This window comes from Electrona antarctica (assembly GCF_951216825.1).
Source record: "Electrona antarctica genome assembly, chromosome: 7".
Lineage (NCBI taxonomy): Eukaryota > Metazoa > Chordata > Actinopteri > Myctophiformes > Myctophidae > Electrona > Electrona antarctica.
Window position 1 is genome coordinate 31,156,592 of NC_136812.1, and position 22,872 is coordinate 31,179,463.

General features: G+C 41.3%; 1 protein-coding gene across 1 annotated transcript in view; it reads left to right on the forward strand.

The window, feature by feature from the left end:
* Positions 1-7,889: 7,889 nt before the first annotated feature.
* The window catches only part of rabgap1l (RAB GTPase activating protein 1-like), a gene marked incomplete at its 5' end in the record, with an annotated part of 120,970 nt that continues 105,987 nt past the window's right edge, over positions 7,890-22,872 (forward strand). Inside the window, 3 exons of the mRNA XM_079506696.1 lie at positions 7,890-7,992; positions 21,188-21,253; positions 21,521-21,756. Of these exons, the coding sequence (XP_079362822.1) occupies positions 21,574-21,756 (183 nt within the window). The remainder of the gene's footprint in view (positions 7,993-21,187; positions 21,254-21,520; positions 21,757-22,872) is intronic.

The window sequence follows — 22,872 nt, forward strand, 5'->3', positions numbered from 1 at the left end:
ACTCAAGGGGCCATTTGAAACCCCCTCAAGGAAGCATGAATGTCCCTGGACCACATTTTGAGACCCACTGGTGTAGCAGAGTGTTTCCAGTGAGCCAACACTGGAAAGTGGAAACACAGAACGTTGCAAACACAAAGTCTGTGCCTTCAGCAAACCGTCCGAGTTATGTCCCGATATAGGGACAGAATTGTAAATCATTTTGAGCGTTCGGCACAACAAAACAAAACACTGATTGTATACTGGTATACGCGATTGGAACAGAGCCTTAATTAGTATAATTGGTAAGATCTGTGAATGTAAGGACGTAGACCACTTTCTTTATAATACTACTGTACATATAAAACCTAATTAGCCGTCTTCTGCACCTGACTCCGTTGTACGACACAGTGTGAATTGAGCACATGTCTGTCATTTGACAGACTGTATGGAGACTAATGCTGCGTTCACACTGGCACAGCAGCACAGCATTTCTGTCACAGAGTCGCTCATTCAAGTCAAGCGTCCGTCCGACGAGCGAGAAACATGTCAAGTAAAACATAAAGTCTGGGCTTAACAGGAACACGGAACTATCTGACGTAATTCATTATTCCCCATTACACGCAGGAAGAGTGGAAATGGTGAAACAACACTTCACAATGGTGAAACAGCAGTTGAAGCAACCAACTGGGATTGTTGCTTTGTAGGTTTTGTAGCAAGCGTCGGGCATCGATTTGTATCTTCATGTCACTAGCTTCCATTGAAAATGAAAGGTAGCCTGTTGCTTTGTATCTTCATGTCGCTGACTTCCATTGAAAATGAATGGTAGACTGTAGAAGCCAGTGTGAATGCAGTTTTCTAATCCTTACAGATTGAGGGCTATGTAATGAATGATCTGATTCTACCGAGGCTTCCTTCTATTTCTTATCTTTGACTCTGCCAAAATATAAATATAAGCCTACTGTATATGCACATACATGAGAATGACTTATGAACTGTATTGTACACCATAGTGAGTTTGTTTTGGAGGAAGTTTCAGACTCGGCCACGCCTACACGGAAGGTCCAGGCTGTTGTCGAGCAACCGGAAGCAGTTACAGTCCAGAGTTGTTTTGGGAATTGCCAACTTTTATTGTTGCTTCATTCAGATAATACAGTAAGGTGGCAGCTAGCCCCCTACACGGCTCTCACTTCCTCTCTGTGTCCTTTTGCCTGGACACCTGAAGCCAACACCGCCTTGGATGGCCTCTCAGCAGGACGTTTCACCTCTGCACCGATCCTGTGCCCCCCTGATCCCCAAATTCCCTTCGTATAGGAGGTGGATGCCTCTGACACAGGCATTGGGGCATTCTCTCCCAACAGTACTTTTTTTAAGCATGTACTTTTGAATACTTAAGTATTTTAAAAGCAAGTACTCCCATACTTTAACTCGAATCCAAATTTAACTGAGTAACTTTCACTTTGTCCTGTCGTGTTTGAGCCTTTTAACCACATAAAGCCCAGTGTCCCAATTCTGGGGCAAATGTTCAGTGAAAATAGCAGATCTACTGTACAAGCTGGTTGTGAGCTTGTTGATAGGCTATTTTTGGTGAAGATATTTGGTGTAGAGGGAAAAAAGGAGGGGGCTCAGCACAGACGCCAGGGGGACTCCGATAAACTAAGTATATGGGGTTTAAGTGGTTAGAATACTAATTCCAATGCTGTCTCTCTCTCATAACATTGTGAAGAACTTGAACCATGGGTACAAAGTGATGTATTTACGAAGCTGTAGCATTATAGTTTACGTTCTGTTTTCAACATGAAACTGTACCTAGCATTGCTTGTATACAAATTAAATTTTGTGTGAAGCTTTTTCTCTTTGCATTTGTGCACAGGAAGATTGTGAATGCATCGGAAGCACCGAAAGAGATCCAACGGGTGAAGGAAAATCGTGTGATATTTGTCACAAAGGGTTAGGGTTACCCCCCCCCCCCCCCCCCCCCCCCCATGCACAGGTTGAAAATAACCACTCACTGGTTTAAGGTATACAGCTCTATCTTGTGGTTTAATCCTGTCATTACATCACATTTTAGATGGAGACCCCCTCAAGAAAATATAAAGTTACCACTGGGTGTAAGAAAACCTTGATGGGACAATATTGTTGCAACATAGCTGAAAGCCCTCTTCTTTTTGAGTGGTGTAAACCACTCCTACAACTGGCTTTGTTAGTTTACGTGTCTGTCTGTCTGTTCGCAAAAAATGAGCATGGTTGCTACGGTCACCCAGTTCACCCGGGTGTGATTTCATTACGTCAGACATTACGTCAGACCACAGCTGATCAGGCTATATAAGACCTTACACCACTCAGTTCACACGGGTGTGATTTTTAATTCCAATTTCAACATTTGATTAAGACTATTCCTGCACACTCAACCCTCCATTGATCATGCAGGTGTTTGGGTACCACAGCTGATTCTGAAGACTAAACAATCCCATGCACTTGCCAAAATGTGATGATGTCAGCACATTTGGGCAAGTTGCTATGGGCAAATTTAGCCCAATGAGTCTTTTTATGAAAAACGAATGCTTGGAATGGATTCAGCATCATGAAAACCCCCTAGTTTGATATGTCACATGCTACTTAAAGCATAAGGAAATTTAGAAGATATTACCTTATAATAGGATGTCAATGGTGGCCATACTGTACAGGCTATTTTCAACACTTTCCCCTCAGACAATTCCAGGCAACTTTCTTTTTGTTATTATCAGGATATATTGAAGATGCAAAATCAGCTGAGTTCGTTTTTTTTTGCAATTAGTTAGAGGTTGATCTTGTATTTTCCATAGATTTCCTGTACTAATTGCTTACAGACCAGAACTAAAGTACATAGTGTCTAAAAACGATGCAAACTAATGAAGAACATAAGCATGCAGACATCCATGTGGACATCCGTTGCTGTACATATACTGACACGATGACGTGATGATGGCGTTGACCAATCAAGAGATAACGTGCATGTTACAACCATGACGCCATAGGCAGCGGGTGGATTTTACCTTTGGGTAGGCTAGAATTGCATGGGGGGGGGGGCAACTCTCGCGGCCGAGCGGAGCGAGGCCGCGCAAATTTATTTATTTATTTCCCCCAGATGGTCTAAAAATTAGTTACTTTGACCAATTTATTACCAATCTCGTACACCATTGCTCACGAAAGCAACACCCTTGACCCAATTATAGACACTGCATCTAGCTTTTAATTAAAGTTCCCCGGGCATTGTTTTGGGATATTTTGGCCGATATGGGTATTCTTAAGTTTCGAGTCAGTGTGGAGATTACCCGGCGGTGTTGCTGCCCCTCCCGGCGCATGGCTCTTCACAGACGGCACAGAGACAGCAGCCACTCCGCTGAACGTGTCAGTGTTGCTGCAGTGGTGTGAACTGTGAACCGTGCGGTCACTGGTGGTGCTGCTGAGTGCTGACAGCCGAGCCGACTCGGACTCACAGCTTCTTCTTAGTTCTGAATTACTTTATCTTTGCCTTGAAAAAGACCGTAGGGCGTAGGCTATATGCATTTTGCGTTTTGCTGTTTTCCAAAACAAACCAGCGCGCGCTACTAGTCTGTTTGCTACAAAGCGACTGGAAGGAAGAGAAAAGAAAGGCTACCAAGAAAGAATAGAAAGGCTACCAAGTAGCCAATCATATGACCCGATCAGCGATCACCAGGGGGCAGCGACAACACACGCACACACAATAGCCTTCTATATAATGCTGCGCACATATATTATATATATTAAAAAAATACCCAGCAACATTTTTGGGAAGGCTAAGCCTTCCCTAGCCTTACACACCCGCCGCCTATGCATGACGCGTTATAACCGTGGCGGCTCTCCCCGGTAAAAATCTCTCTCTCTCTCTCTCTCTCTCTCTCTCTCTCTCTCTCTCTCTCTCTCTCTCTCTCTGTGTTACCTCGAAAATACAATGGTTTTACTGGGCGACTTGTCCAGACTTTTTGGGCAACCTGTCCAGACATTTTGGGCGACTTCGCTGGGCTTTTGGGCGACTGTACCAGACTCTTTGCCTTTCTGGGCGAGATGGAATATGGGCGACGGTACCTGTTACCACGGCGAATCTAATTCGAGGGCACAAATTGTTAATTCGAGGGCACAAGTTAGTAATTCGAGAGCATGAGTTATTAATATTTAAGGGACCAAGAAGTCACAAAGTAACTTTGGTCACTTATTGTTTTTGTGTTTTTTTTAGGGACCAAGAAGTCACGCAGTGACTTTGGTCACTACTTGTTTTTGTGTTTATTTTTCTTCTTCTTCTTCTTCTTCTTCTTCTCCTTCCGCCAAAAATAGCTGTTCTGACTGAATGGTGCAGTCGGTTTTCGCGAAACGCGGTAATCTGGTAGAGGGCCATGCCAAACGGTGAATATGCGACGCCCAAGACGATTGGCCAAATGGTGGCGCTATAGCGCTCAATTGAAAATGCTAACTTTGAACGTGCATAGCTCATGAACCGTTTGACCGTTGGCAATGACACTTTGATACCCATATGCGTATCCTCGTGCTGAACAACTTTCGTGTTCTGACTTTTGACCTCTGACCTTTAGATCACCCGCCATTTTGAATTATATGATCAGTACTTTATTTTATTCTCCTTCTGCCAAAAATAGCTGTTCTGACTGAACCGTGCAGTCGGTTTGCGCAAAACTTGTCAACATGATAGAGGACCATGCCAAACGGTGACTATGTGAAGCCCATCATGATTGGCCAAATGGTGGCGCTATAGCACTCAATTGATGCAAAACTTGCAAAACTTGCAAACTTTGAACGTGCATATCTCATGAACCGTTTGACCGTTGGCAATGACACTTTGATACACATATGTGTCTCCTCATGCCGAACAACTTCCGAGTTCTGACTTTTGACCTCTGACCTTTAGATCACCCGCCATTTTGAATTATTTGAAAAACAGTTCAAATGTAACTCCTCCCAGAATCTTTGCTCAAAATGCACGAAAACTTCTACACGTGAACTTTGGACCTATACGGACAAATAATCGTAGCACATTTTTGTTAAGTGAAAAAATGAAGTTTTTATGAGCCAATGAAAATTGCTGTTTTGTGAAAATTATTCTTCTGCCTCTAATACACACACATGCTTATGTCACTTTACTATGCGAATCCCATCATGATTGGCCAAATGGTGGCGCTATAACACTCAATTGATGCAAAACTTGCAAACTTGCAAACTTTGAACGTGCATATCTCATGAACCGTTTGACCGTTGGCAATGACACTTTGATACACATATGTGTCTCCTCATGCCGAACAACTTTCGTGTTCTGACTTTTGACCTCTGACCTTTAGATCACCCGCCATTTTGAATTATATGAAAAACAGTTAAAATGTAACGTCTCCCAGAATCTTTGCTCAAAATGCACGAAAACTTCTACACGTGAACTTTGGACATATACGGACAAATAATCGTAGCACATTTTTTCTAAGTGAAAAAATGAAGTTTTTATGAGCCAATGAAAATTGCGCGCGCACGCACACACACACACACACACTAAAGTTTATACTGAATGATGTTACTGTTTAGAATGAGTCAACTGACTGTGTCTGCATAGCTCAGTTGGTAGAGCTCTCGCCGTTGGACCACAAGGTTGTGTGTTCAAATCCGGGTAAAGACAACTCAGTGTATGCATTGTGTGCTGCAAGATTTGTGATGACTCAACTATAGAAATATTGAAGTAGATTACATTTGACCCATCAGGCACTCGGACATGGCATCACAATAATAGAGATACTAGTAACTGAAATAGTGTAATAAGTCTCATTTTGTAATAGTGTAATAACTGTGTTTAGTGTAATAGTGTAATAGTGTAATAGTAGTGTAATAGTGTAATAAGTGTAATAGTGTAATAGTAGTGTAATAGTGTAATAGTGTAATAGTGTAATAGTGTAATAGTAGTGTAATAGTGTAATAAGTGCAATAGTGTAATACCGTACTGTACTGTACTGTACCGTACCGTACCGTACTGTACTGTACTGTACTGTACTGTACCATACTGTACCATACTGTACCATACTGTACCATATCTTACTGTACTGTACTGTACTGTACTGTACTGTACTGTACTGTACTGTACTGTACTGTACTGTACTGTACTGTACTGTACTGTAACAGACTGTACTGTACCGTACCATACCGTACCGTACTGTATTGTACCATACTGTACCGTACTGTACCATATCTTACTGTACTGTACTGTACTGTACTGTACTGTACTGTACTGTACTGTACTGTACCGGGACATGTTATGAGCATGTAGATCTGCTAATTTCTAAAAGTTTGAGTACTGCTGAACTAACACTGAATGATTTTCCTGTTAACAATGGAGTAACTGATTGTCTCCGTGTAGCCTATAGTCAGTAGAGCTCTTGCCCTTGGACCGCAAGGTTGTTGTTTCAAACCCGGGTACAGACAACTCAGCTCGTCAGTCTCATTTTTGCATATTGTTCTTATTGCGCATTGTTCTTCTTCCATCTTGGTCCCGCTTTATCGCTGCTTGCAGCTATATTCTTCTTCTTCTTCTTCTTCTTCTTCTTCTTCTTCTTCTCCTTCTTCTTCTTCTCCTTCCGCCAAAAATAGCAGTTCTGACTGAACCGTGCAGTCGGTTTTCGCGAAACGCGGGACTCTGGTAGAGGTCCATGCCAAACGGTGACTATGCGAAGCCCATGACCATTGGACAAAGGGTGGCGCTATAGCACTCAATTGAAAATGCAAACTTTGAACATGAATAGCTCATGAACCATTTGACCGTTGGCAATGACACTTTGATACACATATGTGGCTCCTCGTGCCGAACAACTTTCATGTTCTGACTTTTGACCTCTGACCTTTAGATCACCCGCCATTTTGAATTAAATAAAACAGTTCAAATGTATCTCCTCCTATGAAAATTCTTCTTCTGCCTCTAATACCTACATGCAGCTTATGACACTTTACAGTATGGTAGAGGGTCATGCCAAATAGTACTGAAAGCAGTCTTACTCCAATTGGCCAAAGGGGGGCGCTATAGCAATTTTTTAAAATGAAAATGTTGGTGTTACGCCGACAGGGACTCTGTGTAGTCCTCTGTACTCAGTAGTCAGTACAGTGAACTGACAGCCAGCACACACATCACACTGTCCACTAAAACAAGTAAGTTGACAGTCATAGCGCATGCCTCGTTTGGCCAAAATTCATGGCACTTGTTTCCACATGTTCCTTGACTCATGGGGAACACATCTGTCACTTTGACAAGTAAGCTCCGCCCTCAGATCTTCCGCCATTTTGAGCAGTTTGAATAGATTTTCTGTCTGGTTCTACACACAATGTATGGACCATTATCTGAAATTCCAGTTGAAGAGAAGTTTGTACGTGAAAACATGAACAGCGAACACACTGTAGTAATGGATAATGACATGCCCAAAACGAGGACACACATGATTGTTATCAAATATACTGAATGATTTTCCTGTTTACATTGTAGTCACTGATTGTCTCTGTGTAGCTCAGTCAGTAGAGCTCTTGCCCTTTGACCGCAAGGTTGTGTGTTCAAATCCGGGTACCGACAACTCAGCCCATGAGTCTTATTTGTGCATATTGTTCTTATTGCGTATTGTCTTCTTTCTTGGTCCCACCTTATCGCTGCTTGCAGCTATATTATTGTATTATTATTACTATTAAACAAAAAATCTAAAGTAAACTTTTGTTTAAACCAAAAAATATAAATGATGCCCTACCTTTAAATGTTAAATCTCAGTTAAATGTTAAATGAACACATGTTACAGTATAGTAAATGTTACACTTGTACAATCTCGGTCGCATTTCCAAAAATCGCAAAACGGCGACCCCTGGAGTCACAGCCTTCGATAGGTTAGCAATGTTGGTGTTACGCCGACAGGGACTCTGTGTAGTCCTCTGTACTCAGTAGTCAGTACAGTGAACTGACAGCCAGCACACACATCACACTGTCCACTAAAACAAGTAAGTTGACAGCTGTCTGTTTGTTTATTTCTTTGTTTGGGTTGACGTGTTCATGTCGTCCAAAAGAAACGTTGTGTTTTTGTTTGGTGTCCAGACGGAATGTTGTTGCAGCTTCCAAAAGGGAAAAAGAAACCAACAATAATTTCGTAGAAACTGTTTTGGACTTGGGGAGCTTGCTAGCAAGTGTAGAGATCCCATCGCCCCGCAGGCTCTGCCGCGCTGTGATTGGTTACATGGTTGCCATGGCTCTCATGTTTATTTCATAGAATGTAATATTTGATGTAGAATATATTTGTGTAGGCTCGCTCGAGGATCCCCAAGCCTATGTGTCAATATTTCTGTGTTCTGTCGACGGGAAATACGATATTTTTTTTTAAACTTATTTTAATTATATTTCACTGTTATCATATCCTTTGGGGAGTTCCAGGGGTACCCACATAGAGTTATAATGGTCCCCACTGCTCCCCAGCGAAATGAGTTGATCAATATACCGGTAGCGTAAAAAAAAAGGCTTAATAATCACTTAAGGGGGGGGGGGGTGTCTCACTGTCTGTCTGTCGGCTGTTTTACAGTTTGCTTTTATAATTATAACGGATGCATAGATGATAGGATGGAGTCGTCCGTCCGTCCAGGCTATGGGATAGAATCTAGCTTTAGCATTAGCCGGGCTAGCATGTAATGTTCTGTTGTGTGTGTGAGTATATAGGGTGTATTGTGTGTAGTTGTGTTGTGAACGGTGTGACAACAGGCGTGTTGTTGTCAGCTGTGTTATGTTGTTTGAAATCACAACAGAAACACACACACACCGTGACGGGGTGGCACGCAGCTAGCGTGGAAAGAAAACACTACACACTCCTTGTAAAGTCGAGCTAGCCTGCTAATCAGCTATTGAATTGACCATAGTCTAGTCTTCGTGTGCGTGTGTGTGTGCGCGCGCGTGCGCGCGAGTGAGATCTGTATTGTCTTCTAGCTTTGGACGAGTCTGAGAGAGAGAAAATAATTATAATCCTGTTTTTATTTTACATATATTTTCTAAATGCAAAAGTACACATTTTTGTCTTGTGTTTTTATTTTCAAGTTGGTTTATTATAATGCATATGCTTGATGCAGAGTTGCAGTGTTACATACAGCTGTTTGTACATTTTCATAGGACCAACTGTACATACATTTATTATTTTTTGTTTTATTTATTTTTTATATCACACTTGCCTGGTTTTGCAATGTAATGTAAACATACTACATTATGTTTCCTGTGCCAATACATCTCCTCTGAATTCAATGAGAGAGACAGGCAGTTATAATCTATCTTGTTTTCCTGTTTGTGTGAAGTGAAGCTACAGTAAGCTACAAGGACATTTCACTTCCATGCTGCACACTTTAACACATACTTGACTGTAGTCTCAACCTAGCTATAAGTGTTATACAGTGATAACCTTTGACTTGATCCTTTGATTCCTTTTGCAATACCACAGTTACATGTCCTACCCCGTGAGAAGTATGTCAATGTATTAGACCAGTGGTTCCAAAACGTTTCTGGTCGAAACCCAAAAAAGATAAATTAGACGTTTTCCCGGGACCCAAACAAGTTAAAATTGCATGCTTGTAGATCAGCTATTTTCACTATTTCTTAAACATTTGTTTTCTAATTCATGGAATATCTTAGATTGTTTCTTTGATTTCTTCATGAAATTACTGAAGAAATAATTTAATTTGTTTTGAATTCATGAAAAAAAATGCTTTTTTGGAAAGGTTTTAAAATAATGATAAACTAAATGTAGATAACTAAAAAATAAAGGGAGTCTGGGACCCATACAAATGTGACCCACAAATGGGTCTGTTTGGAGGAAAACATTGTCATATTATAGACTATTGCTATTGCATTAACACACTGACGTTGATATTTTATTCATTCATTGCGTATTACAGCTTTAATGTCACCACATATGACATAACAACATCATGGTACATAACACAGCCGCTGCATTACACAGTGTTTAGGCTGTCGTCTTCCTCCTCACGGTGTGTTGATCCATAGCTGCTGCATGCAGCAGCACTGCTGCTGCTGATGACGATGATAAGGTGCAGGTATAACCACAGGGACTGAGATGTCGAGTTGTCGACACTCTTGTCGTTCGTTCGTTGTTATTTGGGGGCTTCTCTCAGGTTGAGCACAACACAGGATTATGAAGCCATCATCAAGTCACTTTTCTCTGTTTCACACCTCAGGCTCAGACATGACCGCTGCTTTTTATTAAATAAGGACAGTACAGTACAGTAGGCCTACAGTACAGTATACAGTACAGACAGGAAACACATTGTAGAGAGAGATGAGAGAGAGAGAGAGAGAGAGAGGAGAGAGAGAGAGAGAGAGAGAGAGAGAGAGAGAGAGAGAGAGAGAGAGAGAGAGAGAGAGAGAGAGAGAGAGAGAGAGAGAGAGAGAGAGAGAGAGAGAGAGAGAGAGAGGAAATTAGCTGGATTTGGACCCACAACATTTAGAATACAGCCTTAAGATAGACATAAAATTCACTAAATGGGAATCAGAAACTCTTAATTATTACCGATTAGGTCCGTCATGCAAAGAATGATCTTTGGGATCGTTGTGTCTTCCTGACTACAACAGTAAACAGGAATACACTAAATGGAGACAAAGCAGGCCTGCATGGACATAATGGCATCTTTTAGTAGGTGGTTATTCGCTACAGTCAAGTACAGTAACTGAGACATTTGCAAACACGCAATACTGACTTCCCCATACTAACTATTAGGAGCAGCAGGGTGATATCAAGTCCCGAAGTCCTGACTTCACTCGTTCATACTCTGGGTCATGGAAGTTATTCTTTATGGAGAATGACATTTGGCCCTGTAAGATCCACCGTTGCAATAATACAACAAGAAAAAAAAACAATTTCTGTTATTTGTTCACCTAAATGTCATCATTGATGTTCATTGCAATGCCATTGTTCATGATATTTGCATATAAATACCCCCCACAGGCTGAAATTCACACAAATTAAAAATCTCTGGACTCTGTGCAATTTTGAACAATTTTTAAGCTATGACCATTGTCCTTTAACCCTGATAACAGTAAGTTTTTGTGATCATTAGAATGTTTAGAACATGTTTTATTATTATTGTTTATGGTCATTGAAGCCCATGACCATTGTCCAAAGGGTGGCGCTATAGCACTCAATTGAAAATGCAAACTTTGAACGTGCATAGCTCATAAACCGTTTGACCGATAGCAATGACACTTTGATACACACATGTGTCTCCTCACACTGACAACTCAGCCTGTGATTCTTATTTGTGCATATTGTTCTTATTGTGTATTGTCTTCTTTCTTGGTCCCGCCTTATCGCTGCTTGCAGCTATATTTTATTATTATATGGGAATTCAGAATGGTGGGAAAAAAACACAACCCAGGTAGGATGCATAGATTACGTCAGACTTAAGTGCTCTATACATTTATCATCTTATTCCTAATTATTATGAGCAGTGGGGGATATCAATACAGCCCCAGGGAGTGGTTAAGGGGTTAAGTGTCTTGCTCAGGGGCACGTTATAGACTGAGTGGGCCGGTGGGAGAACCGGCGCCCTTCCTAATTCCTGCTGCCTCTGTCTCTTCCTAAATACTGCCTCTGTCTCCACTCTTTCACCTCTGCTGCCGCCCTACACATGATTCATAATGGTGCAAGAGTTATTATAGGGCTGTCACGATCATGACATCCTACTTGGTGATTAATTGTCATTTCAAGCACAACTCAATACAAAACGGTTAACTGGAGTCACTGGACGACACCGTAAACTTTGGATTACACATTACACTTACAATAGGGTCCAAATAGGGTTCAATTCATCATAACATTTTGGTGCCATAGGAGCGAAATTAATTTATTTAATTCACACAGTGAATTAAATAAATTTAATTTAGCTGGAGGTCCAGCATGATCATGCCGCAGTATTTGCCAGCATCCACCTTGTGTTGGATGTGGTCACTCAAATAGAGGAGGCATGTGTCAGTGGAATGGGATGTTCTGAAGCCGGATTGAAATTCGTACATTAATGTTTTTGTGGCAAGATACTTTTCAACCTGTTCATAGACTATTTTTGAGTGGTGCAACCACTCCAAGGAACAGCGATGTCCCTATGTCTAGAGTACCAACAGGGGGCACTGTTGCACCACTCACTTCAGACTGGTCTGATTTTTCCATCACTTTCGAGATGGAGCTAAGAATAGAAATAGGGCGACCTGTCCCTGTTTGATGGAGGTTTATTATGTGGGTGATTATTGGAGCTATAGAGATGGCCGAGTCTCTGAGAAATTTGGAGGGAATATTGTCATGGCCAGTGGCCTTGTGGGGTTGACGGGCACTCAGTTTTTTAAGTACCTCCTCAGTTGTTACCATTGCCATCTTAAAATCTTTACAAACACCTAGGTTTTTGTAGAAGGCTTTGATGTGCTCTACACCAAAGCGCCCAGAGTGGAAGGGCAGTTTGTTAACCAGCGTTGTTGCAATGTTTGTAAAGAAGATGTTTAAGTAGTTGGCTACATCAAGCTTGTCAGTCAGTGATGAGGGTGTCTTTCGATAAGCAGATAAGCAGCAGATAAGCAGATCGACAAGTTACAAATAAAGAAATGAGTCAAATTACAATTACGATTTTGACAATAATTATGTAAACAAATAATTGTGATAATATCAGAAGTAATTGCGATTATGTAATAATTGTGACAGGCCTAGACATATGAACACATATTCAGACAGAAAAAAACAAATACATTTCACTGCACATACATGTGCCAGTGGCTAAAACTAAATAAAAACTAAGCTATGATGACTAAAACTAAATGTATTGACAATTTTGTCAACAAATAAAAACTAGGCTAACATGTTAGCGAGGGACTGGTGGAGAAGAGATCCAGTAGAACTAAAAGACAAGTCTTTTTATGTTTGGTTGTGGACGGGTGTTGCGCTTTGAAAATAGCAGATCTACAAGCTCACAATGCATCACAGTGACGTGATGTGAACTTGTAGATCTTCTATTTTCAGCATGTTTTTTTTTTTTTAATGTATTTTGTCTTGTTTTGTTTGTTTTGTCTGGTTGAATTGTCTGTAAAAAAGTGTCTGTAAAAAAGTGTCTATGTATGAAGTGTATTTTGTGAATTGCGGACCCCCTTGAAAAGGAGATGGAGATGGTTCATCTCAAGGGATTGTTCCTAATCAAATAAATTTCAGACACAGATAGTGTTTGAATCTTATGGGAGTACCAGAGCAGTGGAGGCCAGGCAGGGAAAGTGGACATTCCTCCCAGCTTGCTGCTGAGTGCTGCTGACTGCCCCTGGACTGTCTTTTAAAATAAACCTGCTGCAGCAGCAGTATGCCGCCCTGACCGGCCATGAAACCTTTAGACCAAAAACTAAAGTTCAATGTCTTCTAACGTCATTGTGTTGTTTGTTTCACAGGCGGGTAGAGCATCTCCAATAACTGTACTCAATTTGTCTTAGAGAGGTACCGTTGCTTTGAAATCGTAATAAATGACTCAAGTGGAATTAAAAGTAGTCCAAACAACTCACTTGAGTAACAGTAATAAAGCATCCAGTGAAATAAACTAGTGAAGTAGCAGCTTACTTAAAGTATCTGGTTTAAACAGCAACAATCAGTCCAGTTGGATCCGCAGAATAACTGTTCTTCTGTGATCTTTGATAACAGATCAACGTAAAAAAAAAAAAAGTCAAACATAAAACAATAAAATAAAAAGAATAGTAAAATAATACTCAAGCAAAGTGTAGTGTGGAGCGCTGCGTGAGAGGACCTAGTAGGAGAACTATGTGGGCCTACTCTTGTAGTGGTTCTCACTTCTCAAACTTCTTAATTTAAAAGGACCTATACTGTATGGGTGATGGGTCATTTGGTTCCATTTTGTACCGGTTTTGTACACTCTGGGTTACAGACCTGTACATTTGGTAACCTGTCAAGGAACCCTGAGACCCACACTGTCCTATAGTGTGTCATGCAGGAAGACGTTCAGGATGTCATGTGGTGGTTGACTTCATAATGACCTTTGACAGCTCTTGTTTTATTAACCACTTAAGCCCTGTTTATGTCATGCTCTATCCCAGTGGTTACCACACTTTTCAGGTCGAGACCCAAACGAGAGAATAGACGTTCGTCCAAGACCCAAACTAGTGAAAATCTACATGTGCACATTTTTTGGGCTTGTAGATCGGCTATTTTCACTATACTGCTTAATTATTACCCACAAATGAGTCCTGACCCACTGGAAACGGTGCTCTATCTAGGATAGAGCCTATCTTAATTAAGCCTTTCTAGAGCAGTGGAAATATCAGATCTAAGCAGTAAGCACAATCCCAAATGAACCTGCTATTCACAAGTTATACCTGCTATTCACCAGGGCGACTGTGGCTTAGGAGGTAGAGCAGGTCGTCCAATGATCCGTGGGTCGGCGGTTCGAATCCCGGCTCCTCCTGTCTACATGTCGAAGTGTCCTTGGGCACTGAACCCCACATTGCTCCCGATGTGCTGGTTGGTACCTTGCATGGCTTCCGTTGCCATCGGTGTATGAATGTGTGTGTGAATGGGTGAATGTAATGCACAATCTATGTAAAGCACCTTGGATAAAGGCGCTATATAAATGCACCATTTACCATAGAGGCTATGCGCGTGAGCGTGACATCATCATCATACCAGGAAGTTATGCAGGAACGTCTACTGAGTGGCAAAAAAACGACTTTCTGGCCTTGACAGCCCATACATCCAAACAGAAAAGTCTTATTCGATTGCATTAAACAATGTTAACCGACGTTAAACTCACTTTGCCACTCGATTTGCCATTTATGCATGCACATACACTATATTGTTTTCATAGTGGAAAAGTTGATTACTGTAGTTAACTGTCAAAGTAGCAGTGTAGGGCTGGTCCATTACTTCAACAATTATTGCACACTTTTGACTACAAATGAATTTGATAAAAAACATTTTTTACAGGTCTGTAGTGTACTGTAATATTACGGGATTTCTCCTTTTGCAAGCCAATTTTGTACAATAAAGTATAATACAGGGCTTGAGGTTAATCAGACTTATTAGAATGTGAAGAAAGTGGATTTGTTAATATATACTAGTATAAGAAAGAAAAACACATATCATCTACAAACCTGCTACATGAGCAAGATTACGTCTGTTAGATGTTCTAAAGATCTGTTTTGATATTTCTGGTTAATTTATAGTTCCAGCTGATAGAAGACCCAAATGGCCTTTTTGGGAACTCAAATCAAACAAAGACTCGGCAACCAAATCCTAGCAAACAAAACTCACTGCAGTGTGTGTGTGTGTGTGTGTGTGTGTGTGTGTGTGTGTGTGTGTGTGTGTGTGTGTGTGTGTGTGTGTGTGTGTGTGTGTGTGTGTGTGTGTGTGTGTGTGTGTGTGTGTGTGTGTGTGTGTGTGTGTGTGTGTGTGTGTGTGTGTGTGTGTGTGTGTGTGCCACTGGAGATCTCACTGTCTGAAAAATATTAATATAAATTAATAATATGTTATTTATTGATCAGTTGTTCAGTCCGTGTTGTTAGCTTGTATAAGTATTTTTGAATTTATTTCATAATTTGACAAATATTAGTTTTATATTGAGTAAAGTACAGTGTAAAGTGGTGTACTTCTTCCACCACTGTGTGAGACCACCAGACCCGTTATTGACAGAGTTTTATAAAAGACCATTATTATTGGAGGCTTATGCCTGTCTTTTACCGGGGCAGTTCCTCCATACTCATAGCACAGAACTGTGTGAAATCAGTGCCAGTACAGAAGACTGGCTTTAGTGTAAAAGATTCTGGGTTTTTACCCATACGCCAACGGTAAAATATTAACAACATCTCTATTCAAACAGCGGCTCCCTTTTTAAGATCCACTCTGTTCCATTCCATCTGTGTCCCGGGGCCAGGGGGATACATTCTCATCCCAAAATGACCAAATACAGGGTTTTATGTCCCCTGGATAATGGACAGTTGGACACCATCAGTCGAGTCGAGCTCTGGTCGTATACTTCATAAAGGCACTATGTACATCATGAATATGATTACACTACTGCTGCTGTACTGACACCATCACTTACATTTCGTTGCTGTGACTGTCGGGCAACGTTTTGTGTAATGTTTTTCCTAAATATTTAATGCCTTACTTACCGTGTCAGACAACAGTATCTGCTGTTTTTGAAAAGTTTGAAGCTTGAAAAGTAACAGTCCTGGACATAATGAGTTTTCCACCCGACAGAGACAACACGTTTGATATACTGTCTCTCACCTGCACAAGAGACTGTGATTCTGTTCTATAACTTCTATTGGATACTATTTATATCTGCTGCACATGTTTCTCTCCGTGCACAAGATGCATAATTAATTATTCTGCATTCTATTTTAACCATATTTGACACTGTGTCTTGTTACAGTATGTGACTTTGTTTCCTTTGTTTCTTTCGTGATCATTTGCTCCTACTGTACACTATTTCCCCTAAAATGCAAAAAAATAGGACTTAAAAAAAAAATGCCACCCACTATTTTTCTTTTCCCTTGATGATTTTCTTTTTCTTCAAATGGATATAAAAAAAAACATTTAGCCAATAATCATAATAATGTATGGCCAAAAATGGCCAGGCATTTAATAATTGTATACAAAAAAATAGCGGAACTAGTCAATTTACAGTACATGCCTATATTGTGAGCCTAAAGATCAGCTATTACATATACAGAATAATGAACAGTGGACACAAATATGACAATAATGCAAAAATAATTCTGATTATCCCAAATAATAGTGGTCATGTGATTATGTAATAACTGACATGCATCTAACCTCGTGTGTCATTGCTCTCTCTCTTATCTGTGCTACAGTACAGTACTTGGCATCATTCTGTGTTGCCATGTACGCTTATTATAAGCGACTTTGGGCTTGTTTTTCTGTATAATTGCTTTGTGGGGCTTGTTTCTGAAGTGTAGTTGCTTATTTAGGCTTGCTTCCTATCTGCTTCTTTCTGCTCCTTTCAACGTTTCTGAAACATCTTGAAAGTGCTCGAAAAAGTTTGATAACTGATTTACTGTATTAATTGTTGAATCGGCCTCAGGCCTCATTTTTCTGGGGACCCCCCTGTATGGGTGATCATGTGGCCCATATAGTTACACTTCTTTTGGGCTTGTTTTCGTAGAGCTGGCTGCTTGTTTCTCTTGCTAAACGCTGCTTGTCACTGGGTCCAGTTAGCAGATGTGTGTGGTTTGATGTTGTACTGTACGTGTTGCACAAGCTTCCTCCTGCTGACTGCATGTTTTATCAGACTGTAGCAAAGCTCAACTGCTTTATAACAGTCTAGTCCCCCTCGAACTGGCTGCTTCTCTATACAACAACAATAATATTATTATTAATATTAATAATAAAAAAAATTATATTACATTTGATTTGTAACACCTCACATTTTCACAAATCTCAAAGTGCTACAGGGTTTAAATATATTGGCTTAAAAACAGAAAAGGCAACAAACAATGACACGAGACCCTACTAGGGATTATCAAATCAATTTCTTTTTAAATTAATATCCCTTTGCAGCTCAACTAATACAATGAAAACTGTCTTTGGTCATCAGTTAGGGTAGGAATTATTACTGCATCACAGCGTAGGTAGGTGCCAGTGTGCCACCACACAATACTCTCCTCTCCTCTCCTCTCCTCTCCTCTCCTCTCCTCTCGGTTGGCATTACTGTAAGCCTGATATGTTTGTTGTTAGTAAAGCAGGAGAGCTAGTAGGACTTGATGTAGGCCAGTCACAAGAGCCCGGCCTGTGGCTGGACACACACGTCAGAGATTGTGGCACAGATATGTTGGCTGCAGTGAGTGTGTTTTCTAGGATTTGGTAGCAGAGTCTTTGTTTGATTTGAGTTCCCAAAAAAGCCATTTTGGTCATTTGAAACGTTTTATTATGATGTATTACCTCCCCAGTGTCCTCTCGAGGCTAGGGATGGAATATTAACCCCAGATATATCCAAACCTCTAACTCAGGGGTTCTCAACCCTCGGTGGCGCGCTATGAGCTTGTAGATCTGCTATTTTTAAATAGCTAAATTATAACAATGCTTAAAACACCAAAAGGGGTTCCCGCCCAAAATGGTTTAAGGTTATTGTAGCAGTCAATTTATATTGGGGGTCGGGAGGGGGCGGGGCGGGGGTCCCGAGACGTTGCCAAAGCATTTTCGGGGGTCCCCGGCCAAAAACGTTGAGAACCCCTGCTCTAACTGACTTAATCTTGCTTAAGTAGTTTAATCATGTAATTCAAAAGCAGTAAAAAACTAAAGTGAATATATTTTTGATAATGTAAATCTACAAAATTGAATAGTCAGATTAATCCCTGTATTATTTCATTGTACAAGATAAAATCTACAATCTACCATTCTACCTGTACATACAAGGTCACAATTTGGGAAGGACTGGGAGTTTGACGTTAGGGTAAACATTTTGAGATTAGATAATAGGGCTTCGAGTCAGTGTTATGCCTGATTCATACTTAGTTGCGCACAGAAAATTGCAGATCTACAAGCTCACTGTTATGCTTAAATGGCAAAACATGTTAGTAAAAATGGCGTGTGTGTGTGTGTGTGTGTGTGTGTGTGTGTGTGTGTGTGTGTGTGTGTGTGTGTGTGTGTGTGTGTGTGTGTGTGTGTGTGTGTGTGTGTGTGTGGCGACTGTGGCTCAAGAGGTAGAGCAGGTAGAGCAGGTCGTCCAATGATCCATGGGTCGGCGGTTCGAATCCCGGCTCCTCCTGGCTACATGTCGAAGTGTCCTTGGGCAAGACACTGAACCCCAAATTGCTCCCGATGTGCTGGTTGTACCTTGCATGGCTTCCGCCGCAATCGGTGTATGAATGTGTGTGTGAATGGGTGAATGTAATGCACAATCTATGTAAAGCGCCTTGGATAAAGGCGCTATATAAATGCACCATTTACCATTTATTTTATTTGTGTGTGTGGAGATATTTATGCCTCCCAAGCCTATATGGCTATTATATTAAATAACACATTATTATGTTGGTTATTGATTGGGTTGTTTTTTTGCCCCTTTCTTATATTATTTGACAATTTGGCCAATGTTTGACCAGTTTTTTACTTTTGAGGCAGTAATGTTATTCTTTCTTTTAAAAGTCATTCAATTGTCACTTCGCTGTCATCTGGGAAGCCCCCCTAAAATCATGTGGGGACCCCCTGAGGTATTTTTTGGGTTGAATTAAAGTTTAAAATATCTCGTCAGAGACAGGACACTCCCAGACAGACAGACATGACACTCCCAGGCTAAGCCACACTGGCTCAGACTGGTTTCTCCGGAGTCCAGGCCTGCCAGCCAGACCAGTTTCATCAGTGTTTCATAGCTCTGCCAACATGAGGCAGATCTTCCGGGCCATTCTTCTGGCCTAGCCTCGCCAACCCCCTCAGACACACCCCTTCCTATATAAACCCATTGTAAGTTCAAACTCCACCATTTGTTGCCGTCAGAAATAATATGTGTGTGACATTGTGTGTGTGTAGAGTCTGTGTGAGACTCCAGGACATTTGACACATGACCACAGCGCTACTGGACTCCTCCTGCTCAATGCATTTCATAATTGAATACATGTGATGAGTCACATGATGGTGCAATTCTGGTTTACTGGGACACCATGCTCTGTGTAACACCATGTTCTGTCTGTGTGGCTAATGGTTTTACTGGCACACCATGCTCTGTGTAACACCATGTTCTGTCTGGCTACTGGTTTTACTGGGACACCATGTTCTGTGTAACACCATGTTCTGTCTGGCTACTGGTTTTACTGGGATACCATGTTCTGTGTAACACCATGTTCTGCCTGTGGCTACTGGTTTTACTGGGACACCATGTTCTGTGTAACACCATGTTCTGTCTGTGGCTACTGGTTTTACTGGGACACCATGTTCTGTGTAACACCATGTTCTGTCTGTGGCTACTGGTTTTACTAGTGGGATCATGTTGGTTGTAACACCATGTTCTGTCTGTGGCTACTGTGTGTGTGTGTGTGTGTGTGTGTGTGTGTGTGTGTGTGTGTGTGTGTGTGTGTGTGTGTGTGTGTGCGTGTGCGCGCACACGCGTGTGTTACAAAGCCATTAATGATTCATCAGTTTGTCATCCTCCTCCTGGTGACTTTAATAGAAGCAATTCCAAGACATACAGAGAGTCATTGAAATTCAATTAACACACTCTTGGCATTCTTGGCTGCTGATTGCATTATGTGCATTATATGCTATAAAAGTAGCACACAGCTGTGTGTGTGTGTGTGTGTGTGTGTGTGTGTGTGTGTGTGTGTGTGTGTGTGTGTGTGTGTGTGTGTGTGTGTGTGTGTGTGTGTGTGTGTGTGTGTGTGTGTGTGTGTGTGTGTGTGTGTGTGTGTGTGTGTGTGCGCGCGTGCGCGTCTTTGATGTAAACTGGATTTATTCACATACTTGAACTAATTGATTATGCTTTAACTCGAAATGTGTTATTTTGAGTGCAGGAATTAGTGCTCAATGAAAATGACAGGAAGTTGGTAGTAGACTAGTAGTATGTGTGTAACCATTATAAGTGGCATGCCGTTTCAAATCACAGCCTAGCTCCTTGTGTCATTAAATAGTTTGTGGGTTTGGACTGGGAATGGACTTGACTGCTAGGTGATGTAATCACGTCAACACCTTGAAGGTTGTGTGTAAATGAAATGAGTGAGTGCTTGAATATATGTCTTCACCACAGGCATTGCCTCTCTGTCTGTCTTTCACCAATCTGGTAACCCAATCGGTAAAAAAAGAGTGAAGAATTATTATTATTATATATAGGTTCGACTCCTGATCCCGACGGCCTTTACTACGTGTCACCCCTGTTATGTTTCTGTGTACAAGCACAGTTTTTACTTCCATAGAGTAATCATACCACCAATACTATACCAAACCTTTTTGCCGAAAATAGCTGATCTACAAGCTCACAATGTGAGGTAGGGATGCTATGCTAGTGTTCAAGCGGTTAAAAAATATAAAAATGTATCTAGCCTATCTATATCCTATATATATATCTCCCCCCCCCCCCCCTTCCGCTCCCTCCCGGGGGTCCCGGACCCCCTGTAGAAGACCCCTGGTTCGAAATAACACACGTTACTTTGTGTTTGTCTGTGTAGGAGAGCAGGGGCAGCAGCAAGAAGAGGACCCCCCCCCCCTCCACACCTGTGACGGGAGGAGAGAAGGTGAGAGGCGGCTGGGGTGTTTAATGAACACTTAAAATTAAGTGTTAATTTCGTCAACTACCTTCACTGACGAAAACTAAATATCTATATATGAATTAAGATATGATGACTAAAACTAAGACTAATCAACCGAAGCTTTGACAATGCAAAACTAATTGATCATCAAATGACTTATTCGGCATATTCGTCATATTTAAGGCAGCATCGGCAGCCGATGCCGATAGTGGTAACAACTCCCGTTCAGACTGGTCTTATCTCATCTTGTAGCGGTGGAGAGGTCTCTCTGGCTGAACGTGGGGTGAGGTCCAGGCTTCCCAGCCATGGACGACAACTCTTCCCTGGGCAAAGTCAGCATTTCCACCCTGGAGGACAACCGTTCTCTGGGTAAAGTGAGCGGTTCCACGGAGTCTGTGGCCACCGTCACCAGCGAGGAGTTTGTTCTGGTGCAGACCGGAGGAGGAGGAGGATCGCCCCACGGCTCTGAGGGCAAGCCAAGGCTGAAGGTCAGACACATGTGAAACCTCCTCCTGCTCTCATAGCTTGGTTGGTTTGGATAACCACGTAAAGGAGTAGTTCAGCCCCAAAATGAAAATGAAAAATCAATTACACACCCCATGAAGCCTTGAATTCATGGAGATTGTTTGTTTTTTGTCCCCTTCCTAAGTTATAATAGGATGATTTCATGTTACCACTGAGTGAAATTGCTTGCTCTGGGTGGAATCTCTGTCGGTCCTTTGCTCTACATATAATGTGTCTTGAGACAACTTGTTGTGACACTTTAACTAGAAAATGTGCCCCTCAGGGCACAGTTCTCCACCAGTGTTTGTGATAGATAGTGTATACTGGTTTGCGTGATGTATGGATAAAACAGGCAGATTTGATTATAAATGTTTCTTCCTTGGCCTCTAGGGAGTGCACATACAAAGTTGTACACATATTGGTGCTGTTGTAGGTCAAACATGATTTGGCCTGTTATAACGCCTCTGTGAGGCTGATGTGAAAAAAAATTAAGTGTAATTTTTTCCTCTGCGTAGTGAGACTGTGCATGCGTAATTTCACTCAAATTGCACGCTGTGTTCATGATTCATTTGAGCCATTTTGTTCTAAACGGGCCAGTCATGCAAACTTTAGATGTCAATTGTAGCCAGGATGGAATATGAAAAAATCAAACAGATCTGTATTGATCACATTATTTTAGAGATAGTGTTACCGGTATGCGTGATGTATGGACAAAATCTGTGCGAGTAATATAAAGAAATGTGTTTTGCAAAAATCGGCCTCATGGTGGTGCTATAACAGGCAGATGTAAAAAATGCAAGGCATAGGGTTTTCCTTGGCTTCTAGGGAGTGCGCATACAACGTTGTACAAAGATTGGTGCAGTTATTGGTAAAAACAGGAATTGGCCTGTTATTGCGCCACCGTAAGGCTGATTAGATTTTTTTAGTAGGACGAAGGCCCTACTTCCTCCCGGTGGGGGCTCAGTAGGATACAACAGCAGTGACAACTAAGAAATGTGTGTCGGAGGAATTCATTTGCATGACGACTAAATTGGGGAGAAAAAGGGGGTAAAAATATTTGGCTTCTCTAAATAAAAATAAAAACTGAATAAATAAAAATC